The following is a 12,407-nucleotide window of genomic DNA, read 5'->3' as shown; positions in this document are numbered from 1 at the left end:
TATCTGTTTTTAATTGCTACTTAAATTAATTATATGTATTACCTTTAGAATAAGTACTTACTGTTGCTACTAGCCGCTAATGCTTACAATATGTTAATCTTATTATTTCCTCTACGAGACAGGCTATGCCTAGTGTGGAGGTCAGTATAACATGTAACACTGTTTAAACTTATATTTGTGAAATAAACAATTTGTATTTGAATCGTGGGCGTATCATACTAGAGGCAGCACGTCAGAACCTTCAATAGTGGATGACGAGGGCTTTCAATGAAATACGATGTTCAACTCACACAGTCTTTCGAGTCTTTTCTGGACAAGACTGATTATAAATCATAGCACACGTTACATTTCTTATCTTAAGCAAGCAGCTCAACCGACGCATCTTCTCCCGTTCTCGTCTGAAGAATGATTGACAGCATAACTTCAATTGTTGCCGATTTCAATTGTTTTGGCAGTGCACACTATGACGCATTGGAGGAACTGCGTCGAACACCATTCAGGTGTAACGTAATACCCTAGCTAGCTCTATTTGTCAAATATGGCGTGATGAAACGCCTCTTGAAGTCATTCTCCGACATTATATATATATATATATATTGACAAAAATATCTATATATTACTGCTAAATATACATGTACAAAGCAGGTCTCAGGGTTTGGAATGCTCACTAGCACCATGTGAATGGCGCCAGTTTGAAAACATTCCATTACCAAAGCTAACATAAGTTCAATAGCACACGATTATGACCTTTATGGTGTAGAGACGTGAGCACGGCGTTGGCGGCACGTTGCCGCACGGCGGGCGAATCGTCCTCCAACAAGATTGCTACCGTCGCAAACAGCAAGGCAGACCACTCGACTAAAAAAATATAAAAACTTTTTATATCGATGCTAGGGTCTGGCTAATGAAAGATCCCACGACGGAACGGAGACGGTATATGCGTTTGGGGTGAGAGGATGTTTGTGCAAACCAATGTTGCCATTTATCTTAAAAACTACTAGTCCGATTTTGATGCGGTTTTCAGTGATGGGTTCGGGTTTGATTGGTGCATGTTCTTAGATAGGTGTTACGGTGACAACTCACCAGAGGGCGCTGCAGTGAACATTTATTTGTGCATCCTTTTTCACCTATGTTTTAACCGTCGTGGGTTTAAAAAAAATAATAATTTTGTTTTATATTATTTTCAGTAGTTATATTATTTTTTCCGGACTTACACTTGTAAGTTTTGCTTACGTAAGGACAAATTTGAAATTGCCGAGTTTTTGCAGAGTTCATATTTCGTTAGCCAGACTCTAACCCATATGACTTAGATAATAATCAACGTTGAATATATGCATAAGCGAATTTTATACGCATGGGATCTACACCTACGAATACATTTATTGAGAAAGAAAATAGCTTATAGAGAGACGCTTTTTCATTGCGCACGAGCTGCCCTTAGCTTACCTAACATAGATTCAACAAGAATGACATATACACCAGATAGTAATTATAACCCTTTTCCAGGCCACACCAATCTAGGTTTTCTATGATGATTCATTTGAAGACAAGTCCCATTTCCCGAAATTGATATCTAATTTGAATCTTAAAATCGGAATGCTAAAGTTGAAATTCTATTGACGCGCATGTAGTCGATAAATCTTTACTATGTCTAGAAAAGGGTAAACTGAAGTTATTAGCTCCGTGCACAATCGGTGCGGATATATGACAAACAGTATAAACGAAAAGGTTTATTGGAAACTTCGGTTCTTGGATAAGCCTTTATTAAGATGCCATAACTAAAAATGTAATACTTACACATCTCCGCTTTGTTCGCACTCATTTTTGCCTTCACCAGCGTCATCAAATGCTTTTCCAAATACCCCACCACAATTTCTCTAGTATCCTCCTCATTCCCTGCCGAGCTACATTCATATAGCACTCTCACTACCTCCAAAACTGGCTTTGATACGAAACTCAACAAACTGAGCAAGTAAATAGAGCTCAAACTCGTATGGCCATTCCTAATAGAATCTATCAACTCCATTATCACAGTTTCTTCAGTTAATTCTACGTTATTTCCAAGCTTTAGCTTTACTATTTCTCTTTGCGTGTCTTTAGTTAACGCTAGAACTTTTAACGCTTTTTGTTTACATTCTAAATACCCATTTTTCGTTACTTTGCACAGAATTCCAACATAATTTATATCACGCTCTAACTCTTCTAGAGTTTCTTTATTTAAAATTTTAGATAAGTGGTCTAAAAATGGACTGGAATCTTCTTCATAGCCATGTAGGATGAGTAGGTAGTTGAGAGCAGCTAAGTTGACTTCGTAGTCGGAGTGTTGGAGGCACCGTTTTGTCAGCAAAGCGGGTACATTGCTGATAATTAGTGACAGGTATGTGGCGTTCGTGAGGAACGCTTCTCGACCGCTTGTGATGGTGGGGGCCGGGCTGAATAAGACTGTTTCGAGAAGAGATGACATTGATGGGAGATCGTCGTTTAGAAGTTTTGGGAACCTGAAATAAAATTGTATTCTGTATAATTTTCTTGTAAAATTTTGAGATGACTGTGTCTGAGCTCTGATGATGCATTTCGTAGCAGAAGTAGCTATGCAGGCACGGTGTTCGAAGTGACCTAAATATTTCTTTACTTTTGTAAGAATAAGACCGTGAGCAGATTATTTTTGAATGACCCGTTTAGTCACTTCGCTTTTGACTATATTTACAAGTAAAAAAAAAATGGTCACATGACTTGGCGATGACGCTACCGACGCCTATTACCACCATACATCGGTGTAAATCAGCATATATTTAAAATACCGACAGAAGAGGTTCTATGTCTTCTAATTGGAACGTAGAGTAAGGTTCAAAATGGTCAGTCAAGTGTTAGTACCTTAGCAGGATTAAGTTGATAAACTCGAGCCACTCGTCAGCGATAAGGAAGCACGGTGCGTCGTCCGCCAAATGTTTGGGAATCCAGAACGTTTCACGAACAGCTGCCAGGAGTGTGGGTCTGGAGTTTTCGTCGATGGTCACATCGGGTTTAAGCTCCAATAGGACAGTCAACTGAAATATATTAAATAGGTTAACTCCTCAACTCGTCTCTGGGACCCGGAGTGTTTGCCAGGCAAAAAACCGACTTTATGTTTATTTATTTATTGAAACTTTATTGCACAGTAAAAATATACAGTTACAAAAGGCGGACTTCATGCCACAAGACATTCTTCATGCCAGTCAACCTTTGGGCAAAATAGTTTGCGGGGTATATAAATTTAGATTTGAATTTTCATACTCTTGTTGACCAGATATTGCATCGGTGGGGAGCTAGGAGTTAAGATCCAGTTTCAGTGAAACGTAGTTAAGAAAGTTTGACGATGATCTATCTGCATCCAAAATTTTACTTACCCCCCTCGTTGCACAATGTACTATTCATTTCTCAAAATCACGTAGGCTGGATCATCATCAATTTCATCTCATCACATATAATAAATAAATAAATATGATAGGACATTATTACACAAATTGACTAAGTCCCACAGTAAGCTCAATAAGGCTTGTGTTGAGGGTACTTAGACAACGATATATATAATATATAAAGTACCTGGGCGACCGAGCTTTGCTCGGTTATAACTATTTATCGTAATATGGTGGTGTATAGGTGATAATCTTAACTAATTTTTTTTACTAAATTAAACTTGTCTAAAACAATAAAAATTAAAAAATTATATATAAACATGAACATATAAAAAAAAAACAATAGTTAGTCACCGGGCGAGATTCGAACCCGTAACACTCGTTTCTAGCCGTCCGCGTCTTATCCCGCTGGACCAGACGGACAGTGGCCGACAACACGAAATTAGCGACCATATTCTGCGTCGAAAGAAAAACGCATGAAAACTCGAAAACACGCGTTTTCCCAAACATAAGACTAATCTAGATCGATTGTATACCCCCAAAAACCCCCATATACCAAATTTCAGCGAAATCGTTAGAGCCGTTTCCGAGATCACAGAAATATATATATATATATACAAGAATTGCTCGTTTAAAGGTATAAGATATTGTATAAATACTTACATACATAGAAAACACCCATGACTCAGGAACAAATATCCCTGGGTATCACACGAATAAATGCCCTTACCAGGATTTGAACCCGGGACCATCAGCTTCGTAGGCAGGGTCACTACCCAGTAGGCCAAACCGGTCGTCAAAAATAATCAACGAACATATCAATATTAAATATAGCACGGCATTTGTCATCACTTGGCTCACAGAGAATTGTCAAACTTTTCATACACGCACAGTTTGAGCACTAGAAACTAATATGGGATCGACAGATGGTTTGGTGCTGCTCGTCCTAAGACTTTGGTCTTCCATTGACTCCGTACGCAGCGTTTTAGCGTTCAAAGATCTTCCTGTTTTCACTTATATTCCGACTGTACGCGCGTGGGAATTTAATCGGAGACCATGGTTTCAAGCGGGTCAACTTTTAAATGTGTACCTGGCACAAAAGTCCGTGGCAGAGATTCCTCTTGATCTTCGGATCGCCGAGTGTCACGAGTAATGACTGCATGTGAGCTATGCATCTGTAATTATAAAACAATTTACACGTTTATGTTCGTCAGGTTTATCTTTATGTAGTGTTATTACCTAATTTAAATGTATTATAAGAGTGAATAAAAAATTAAGCCTTTTTAATTTATTTTATTATTTAATGTCATGGTCAAAGTAACTATGTATATTGTTTTATTTTTTTGCAATCGAGTTGATTTGTTTTATTGCTCAAATAAGTAACACAGCATTACAGTAAAACCAAGGCACTGTAAAACTAAAAATAAAATAAACGGAGACAGAGAAAAATACATACACATAAAAATTAAATATTTTTTGGATTTGGGCGACGACGTAACAGCGTGGCTCCGTTGCGTCGTCTGGCTCGGCTTAGGATTCAGCGGGTTGCCCCGGAGCCGCCGACACACCACACGCTTCGGCCAGAAGTACGCGCTTGCGTTGGTGTCCTGCAGCGGCCGCGGCACGCGCACCACAAATGAGTTGAAGTGCCTCTGGAGTTGCAGGCGTCCATAGGCTACCGTGGGTGTGACCACTTACCATCACGCAGGCCGTATGCTAGTCTGCCATTATTAACTTTCTATTTAAGAAAATGTACCAGTACTGTGGTAGTACAGTTGGTGCTCGTTGTGGTACCTGTGCGGGGGCAGCAGCGGCGCGGCGGCGCGCGCGGCCAGGCGCCGCGTGCCCGCGTCGCGCGCGCCAGCCAGCGCCACCAGGTGCGGCAGGAAACACTCCAGCTGAACACAGGTACAATAATCTAGCTCACATTTTTGTAAAAGTCTCGATCGATCCTGCCTATACAACGTGCTCACAAGGAACCCGAAAGAATTTAAAAATGTATTCAGAGCTAATACCAATAAAAAAATTTTTTTTATTGTTAATTAACAACCACCAATAACATGTGCTTTTTATGTACAAATCTACAAATACTGTGTAAAAACAAAAGAAGAGAAAAAAAAAACATTGCGAAATTGACTCAAACTTATAATAAATTTTTTTCTTCTTTTGATCTCTAAAATGCGTAGTTAAAGTCTTTCGGGTTCCTTGAGCACCTTGTATTAGGTAAATGATTATAATATTGTAGGGACGACGGTGGCTTGATGAATACTCCCGTATGAATAGACCGTATCTGATGACTCATTAACAGAGCCCGGAATTTTCTTGAATTTTTGCTAGTGTCAGAAACATTTATCGATATCGATAGTTGTGTAATCGAATTAAAAAACGGGCCACCGAATAAAAAAATAATTTAACAATAAAAATTACATGAAGTTTGTATAAAATTATATATGTAGAAACAGACGCAATTTCTTCTTCGGAATTTACGCCAGTACACATAGCAGCACATGATATTATAGACATGTCGTATTTGATTTTGTCAATCACTCTATTTTGCCACAAAATCTCCTGTCTGTTGATGAGTCATTCCGTCATATTCAAAATTATTATCGTGAAAAATATTGATGAAACTTTATTTTCTTGATTTTTTATTCATTGTTTTAATCAACTTTAAGATTTCAAAAAGAGGTTATCAATTCTGTTGTATGTTTTTTTTAATGTTTGTTGTTTGTTTTTTACTGCAGAACTCCGATTCTGAACTGATCTTAAAAAATATTTTTTAATTGAATTTATATATGTACAGATTGTTCCCGTTTTTGTCAAAACTCAGTTCTGATGATGGGATCCATGAGGAATCGAAGGAACTCTTCAAATTGTATTTTCATCAACAAATCAAGCATGTACATTTAAAAAAGTGACATTTGATGAAGTGGAACTGCTGATGATGATCAGAATGGAATTCTTCAACGATGCTTAGTTTACGTTTGGCGATTTGACCACTTTGCTGTGTTTGTTGAGCAAATTAGATTTTTAAGACAATTTTTTATTTATTTTATAGTATGAAATCCAAATCAACACTAATCTTTCTTTAACCGTTCTCCCTCGGCTTTTTTTTTCTTAAAAATTATTATATGTCTGGTCCTAAACTTAGTGAAAACACATTATGTTCGACTTTAGAAACGATTATTTTTAAAAGCATAAAATCTAATCAAAACACTCTTTTAGATACCTTAACCATATAACTATAAATATATATATATATATATATTTCAAATTTTAACTTCTAAACTTAGTAGCAGCTAACAAAATACACCTATTTTATTTTTAGCTTAAGTAACTAAAACTAGGTCAACATCACAGAACTATGTCAACATAGATATGTATCAGATAAACCAATTACAGATTTCCACAGACAGGATACAAAGGTATACTGTAGGCTAGCATAAAATTGCGATTGGTTTCTGTTTTTTTCACCACACAAAAAAAAAATGACTCAGCACTCCCCTTCTTTTTTAAGAACTGCGAATCAAAAATTTTGTTCTGGCTTCGAGTATGCGTGTGCCAACTGGGCCCTCGAGACCGCAAATTTATGTACAGTTTAGCCATTTGTAGGGGAGCATAAAACCCTATAAATGTCTAAACGGTACATAGATTTGCGGTTTTTCTTTGAAATTGAGCTCGTACGCCGTCCACTAAGAGTAATATTTTACTTTACCTTCAAATTGGAGACAGTTCCTTCTAGAGCAGAGGGGTAGAGCCTCGCCAGAAGCAGCAATGTTGGGAACAGCGATGGACGGAGCGTTGAATCTGGTGACACGGATTTCAGTTGATCCTGAAACAATTAATAATTCTATACATACAACTTCTAAACTTTGAATGAATGAAAAAAATCGGCCAAGTGCGAGTCGGACTCGTACAGGAAGGGTTCCGTACCATTATCTACAAAAACGGTCACCCATCCAAGTACTGACCCCGCCCGACGTTGCTTAACTTCGGTGATTGGATGAGAAACTCGAGATTGGAAAGAAATATTTATTTAATTCTGTTTTTAGTATTTGTTGTTATAGCGGCAACAGAAATACATAATCTGTAGAAATTTCAAATGGCTAACTATCACAGTTCATGAGATAGAGCCTGGTGAGAGACGGACGGACAGCGGAGTCTCAGTAATAGGGTCCCGTTTGACACTTTGGGTACGGAACCCTAAAAAATTAGGTTTCTGTCTAATTCTTACCAGTAAGAAGTCGTAAAGTTGCGGGTAACGCAGGAAGAAAATCCGGCCTGTCATAGTGTTACGTGCGGACAGCTTATGGCCGCTAGAGCGCGCTACGCCGAACACTCGCACGGTCAGGGCACTGAACAGGAGAGTCGATGAGTTTCGCTCCTGGAAACAATAGTCAATTAACACAAGCTTGGGAAATACATTATGTTATTAAATATTTTGATTCTTGTTTTATAAGCAGTCACACTATTAAAACCCGACCAGAAATATATGATCTTGATCATCGTCAAGAGAGCGCTGTTATTCTCATGTACAGGATGACAATTTAGTATGAAAAATTTAGTTCCAATGAAATTCCGCAATATGGCGCGTGATCATATATTACTGGTCAGGCTTTAAATATATATGATGTCAATCACAATGAAAATAACGATGATGAACTCTGGCTAACGTGGGACTCAAATTCTTCTTCCCTCGAGTCCCTCATGACATAGCCCAGCAGTGGCTGAGGCCGGATTTCTTCTTTAGTGTATGACATCTATTTCAGTTTATAAGTATAATCTGTGTGTAAGTCGTTTTTGTTTAAAATCCCTTATATACATTTCAACTGTTTATTATAACAAGTATATTTTGCCTAATGGTAAGCGGTTACCGTATATGGACGCCTGCAACTTCAGAACTGTCAATGCATACTACCGACCCAATAGACACGCATATACTTATTTTTTGAAAAAAACACGCACTTTAGTCTTTTTAAACCTCATGAAGGATTTCATTCCTCAGCCGGAGCGATCGTGGAAAGAAAAACATTTTGAAATATTTTATACTACCACCATTTAAGTGTCAGTGTGTGAGGCTACCATAATATTTATCATGTTAGCTACTCACTGTCCAAGTGTCGGCTTCGAACCCGCGCACCGCTACCATGATGGCCTCGGCCGTGTGCGCGGCGGGCGGCGCGGTGTGTCTATACAGAGCTCGCAGCACTAGGTGCGCGCGCGCCGCCGCGGCCGGGCCGGGAGGGGAGCGCGCCGCGGAGAGGCAGAGCTCGAGGCAGCGCCGCAGCAGGCGGCCGCGCGGTACGGTGGATTCCGCTGCTAGCTCCGTTGTTACTAAAGCCTTTATAAAACACACGGGTCTTAACAGTCTGAATTTTTCTTTTCACCACACTTGCTCGTAAAAGATCTTATTTCGTGCAGGTGTACTGAAGGACAAAGGTCTATTTTGTTCCCGAAAAGTTAAGGATGGTGAAATTGTATCATCATACAAACCAAGTAGAATAAATGAGTTTTACTTATAAAATACCAACGTTTATAATTTACTATTTTTGTTTATGGTTAAAATTATTTAATTTGATTAATTTAACAGCCGTTTAATTTTATTTTACATCATTTTCAATCGTGGCTGAATACCGAATAGGTCTGGGCCTTCGATGCCTAACTTGTCAAGAAATTACAAAATGGCCGACGAATGTTTGATATGTCACCGTATTTAAGAATTATTTCGCTTAAAATTGAGTTTTTTCTTCACAAGTGTGATAAAAAATATTGTAACTCCGGGGGTAAGAATATTGCAAACTCGGGTCTTTAATTCCCTCGTATCCAAAATTTCACTTACCCCCCTGGTTGCATAAAGTACTATTTTCTACTCGTCGACTTGAATGGTTGACTTAAGACTTTGTATACCCAACTGTAATCGAATACTTTTCACTATGGACTCCCGTTTTAACTACAATGATTTCTTACGAAATGCTTTCATCACGTGTTGCTAAAGGATAGAACAAAAGACATCGACGCGCTACTATTTAATGAATAAGAAGTGTGTTGATGTCCTCTGTACTAGCTTTATATCTACTGAAATAATTACGACCTATATACGGGGCAAACGCAGTGAACGTATTACAGCTTGTTATAGAGGCTTGCCATGATCTATATACGGGGCAAAAGCAGTGAACGTATTACAGCTTGTTATAGAGGCTTGCCATGATCTATATACGGGGCAAACGCAGTGAACGTATTACAGCTTGTTATAGAGGCTTGGCATGATCTATATACGGGGCAAAAGCAGTGAACGTATTACAGCTTGTTACAGAGGCTTGCCATGATCTATATACGGGGCAAAAGCAGTGAACGTATTACAGCTTGTTATAGAGGCTTGCCATGACCGATATACGGGGCAAAATCAGTGAACGTATTACAGCTTGTTATAGAGGCTTGCCATGATCTATATACGGGGCAAAAGCAGTGAACGTATTACAGCTTGTTATAGAGGCTTGCCATGATCTATATACGGGGCAAAAGCAGTGAACGTATTACAGCTTGTTATAGAGGCTTGCCATGATCTATATACGGGGCAAAAGCAGTGAACGTATTACAGCTTGTTATAGAGGCTTGCCATGACCGATATACGGGGCAAAAGCAGTGAACGTATTACAGCTTGTTATAGAGGCTTGGCATGATCTATATACGGGGCAAAAGCAGTGAACGTATTACAGCTTGTTACAGAGGCTTGCCATGATCTATATACGGGGCAAAAGCAGTGAACGTATTACAGCTTGTTATAGAGGCTTGCCATGATCTATATACGGGGCAAAAGCAGTGAACGTATTACAGCTTGTTATAGAGGCTTGCCATGACCGATATACGGGGCAAAAGCAGTGAACGTATTACAGCTTGTTATAGAGGCTTGCCATGACCGATATACGGGGCAAAAGCAGTGAACGTATTACAACTTGTTATAGAGGCTTGCCATGACCGATATACGGGGCAAAAGCAGTGAACGTATTCGAATGCGTTGAGATGTCACGAATGTGCCGTTAGCGCGTCGTTTACGCATCGCTCGCTCACTGCAAATACGATGCACGCATTACTTAATGCTCACATGCATGCATGCCTTTTGCGAACAAGCGCACTGGAGACGCGTTTTCCAGATCTGGATGTACCTTTACACAATTTTAGGTCAAAGATTAAATAAAAATAGACCATTTGTCCAAGCCGCAAACATTACTGTTGACTATTGTCATTGATTAATTTGACGTTAGGATCGAATGCAACGAAAATAATGCTGCGACATCCGTTAATGTTTAATCTATCAAATAGCCTATTTATTAAATATATTTATAAACGTTCGTATAGCTTTAATAGACAACTTATTATTTCCTGAAAATAATCTATTTATGAAAACCAATACAGACAAGCAAATACACCGAGAAATTAAACATTTCAAAAAGAACAGTATACTTGTATAAAACAAATGAAATTGAACAAGATAAGATGTAAGTGACATCAAACTTTTGTACTGCACAGCCTGTTATCCTCGCAGAACTTTCGTTTAGACCTCCACGTCGCACAGACGCCCATCTCCACGCAAACAAGTCGCATTCAGGTGGCGATGTTAAGAGCGCATTGAGCAGAGTGAGAGTGGCCAGCAGTGGGCGCGCTCGCGGTCCCCAACTGACTCGCGGCAGATCCGGAACGTACAGCTGTAAGACTCGAGCCACAAGCTCCGGAGTCGGACTCGTCACGTAGTATGCGACTATCGGTGGTCAGCAATTTATTGTTGCGCCTTACCTCTAGAGAATTATATCCGAGGCAAGTATAAAATATTTCGTCGGATAGCAAAATGTATAATACCCAAATCATTTTTCAAACAATAAGAATCTCAGAAAAAAATTAAACGATAAGTGTTCGCGTCAAAAAGGCAGCCGCCATTCTTGTGTCGTCATAAATAAACGTCTAATGCGCAGTGCAAACTTTTCGCCGTTATTACAAATTTAACACTTCAAATGTTTCTGCTATAGTGACGTCACTCACGACAAATGGTAGTCGGCGGTCACGTGACATACAGATAATAAAATTACGATTTTAAATTAGAAATTACAGATAAATCTCATGACTTTCTAACAAAATAGTTAGCATTTCTTATGGTAAAAAGACGACCGGTTTGGCCTAGTGGGTATTGACCCTGCCTACGAAGCTGATGGTCCCGGGTTCAAATCCTGGTAAGGGCATTTATTCGTGTGTTGAGCATGGATATTTGTTCCTGAGTCATGGGTGTTTTCTATGTATTTATAAATATTTATATATTATATATATCGTTGTCTAAGTACCTTCAACACAAACCTTATTGAGCTTACCGTGGGACTTAGTCAATTTGTGTAATTATTTATTTTATTATTATTTATAAGTAACATATTCTCATGATTTAATTTTGATAGATGAAACTCCCCTGTTACAAATCATACTTCGTTACCTGAATCATGAAGGGCAGACCGGCCCCGCGCCGCGTCGCGCAGTACTCAGTCGAGCCGTCGGCAGGTATCACGAAGCCGCGCTCTATGGATGAGAACCACTGCAAAGGTAGCTGGTGCAGGGCACTCTTGCATTTCCATAATCTAAGAAAATTGTTAAAAAATATGAACTTGGAGATATGGTTTACCAGAAGCATTATTAAACAATCTCGTCCAAAGAGTTATTGTTATTGATTGTGAAATAATTGTATAGATAATGAAAAGTGCCCAGAGTTAGACAGCTGTGCGGCTCCGACTCTGTACGGATGTGCAATGCACTTTAACCCGTGGTTCGGCCTGTTGCGGCATGTAAGCAAAATCGTTGAATAATAGTTATTTGTTTTACAAGGGGGCAAAGTTGTTGTTTAACCGCTCGTGCTAATATTGATACCCGAGCAAGCGAAAGATTTCAAAATTGAACCACAAGCGTAGCGAGTGGTTCGAGAAGTGGAATCTTGAGCGTTGCGAGGGTTTCAATGGACGAGGGTTAAACAAACTTTGC

At 39.1% G+C, this 12,407-nt stretch overlaps 1 protein-coding gene across 1 annotated transcript in view; it reads right to left on the bottom strand.

Annotated features, from left to right (window-relative positions):
• LOC133525846 (tRNA (32-2'-O)-methyltransferase regulator THADA) overlaps positions 1 to 12,407 on the bottom strand; it is a 49,239-nt gene that overhangs the window by 1,591 nt on the left and 35,241 nt on the right. The window contains exons 27-35 of the mRNA XM_061862251.1: positions 11,869 to 12,010; positions 8,506 to 8,736; positions 7,630 to 7,779; positions 7,111 to 7,227; positions 5,190 to 5,434; positions 4,486 to 4,570; positions 2,875 to 3,047; positions 1,798 to 2,498; positions 748 to 858 (exon numbers count right to left, since the gene is read on the bottom strand). Of these exons, the coding sequence (XP_061718235.1) occupies positions 748 to 858; positions 1,798 to 2,498; positions 2,875 to 3,047; positions 4,486 to 4,570; positions 5,190 to 5,434; positions 7,111 to 7,227; positions 7,630 to 7,779; positions 8,506 to 8,736; positions 11,869 to 12,010 (1,955 nt within the window). The remainder of the gene's footprint in view (positions 1 to 747; positions 859 to 1,797; positions 2,499 to 2,874; positions 3,048 to 4,485; positions 4,571 to 5,189; positions 5,435 to 7,110; positions 7,228 to 7,629; positions 7,780 to 8,505; positions 8,737 to 11,868; positions 12,011 to 12,407) is intronic.

The sequence above is a fragment of the Cydia pomonella genome, chromosome 15, assembly GCF_033807575.1.
Source record: "Cydia pomonella isolate Wapato2018A chromosome 15, ilCydPomo1, whole genome shotgun sequence".
NCBI lineage: Eukaryota > Metazoa > Arthropoda > Insecta > Lepidoptera > Tortricidae > Cydia > Cydia pomonella.
This window is presented reverse-complemented; position numbering and strand designations above follow the sequence as displayed.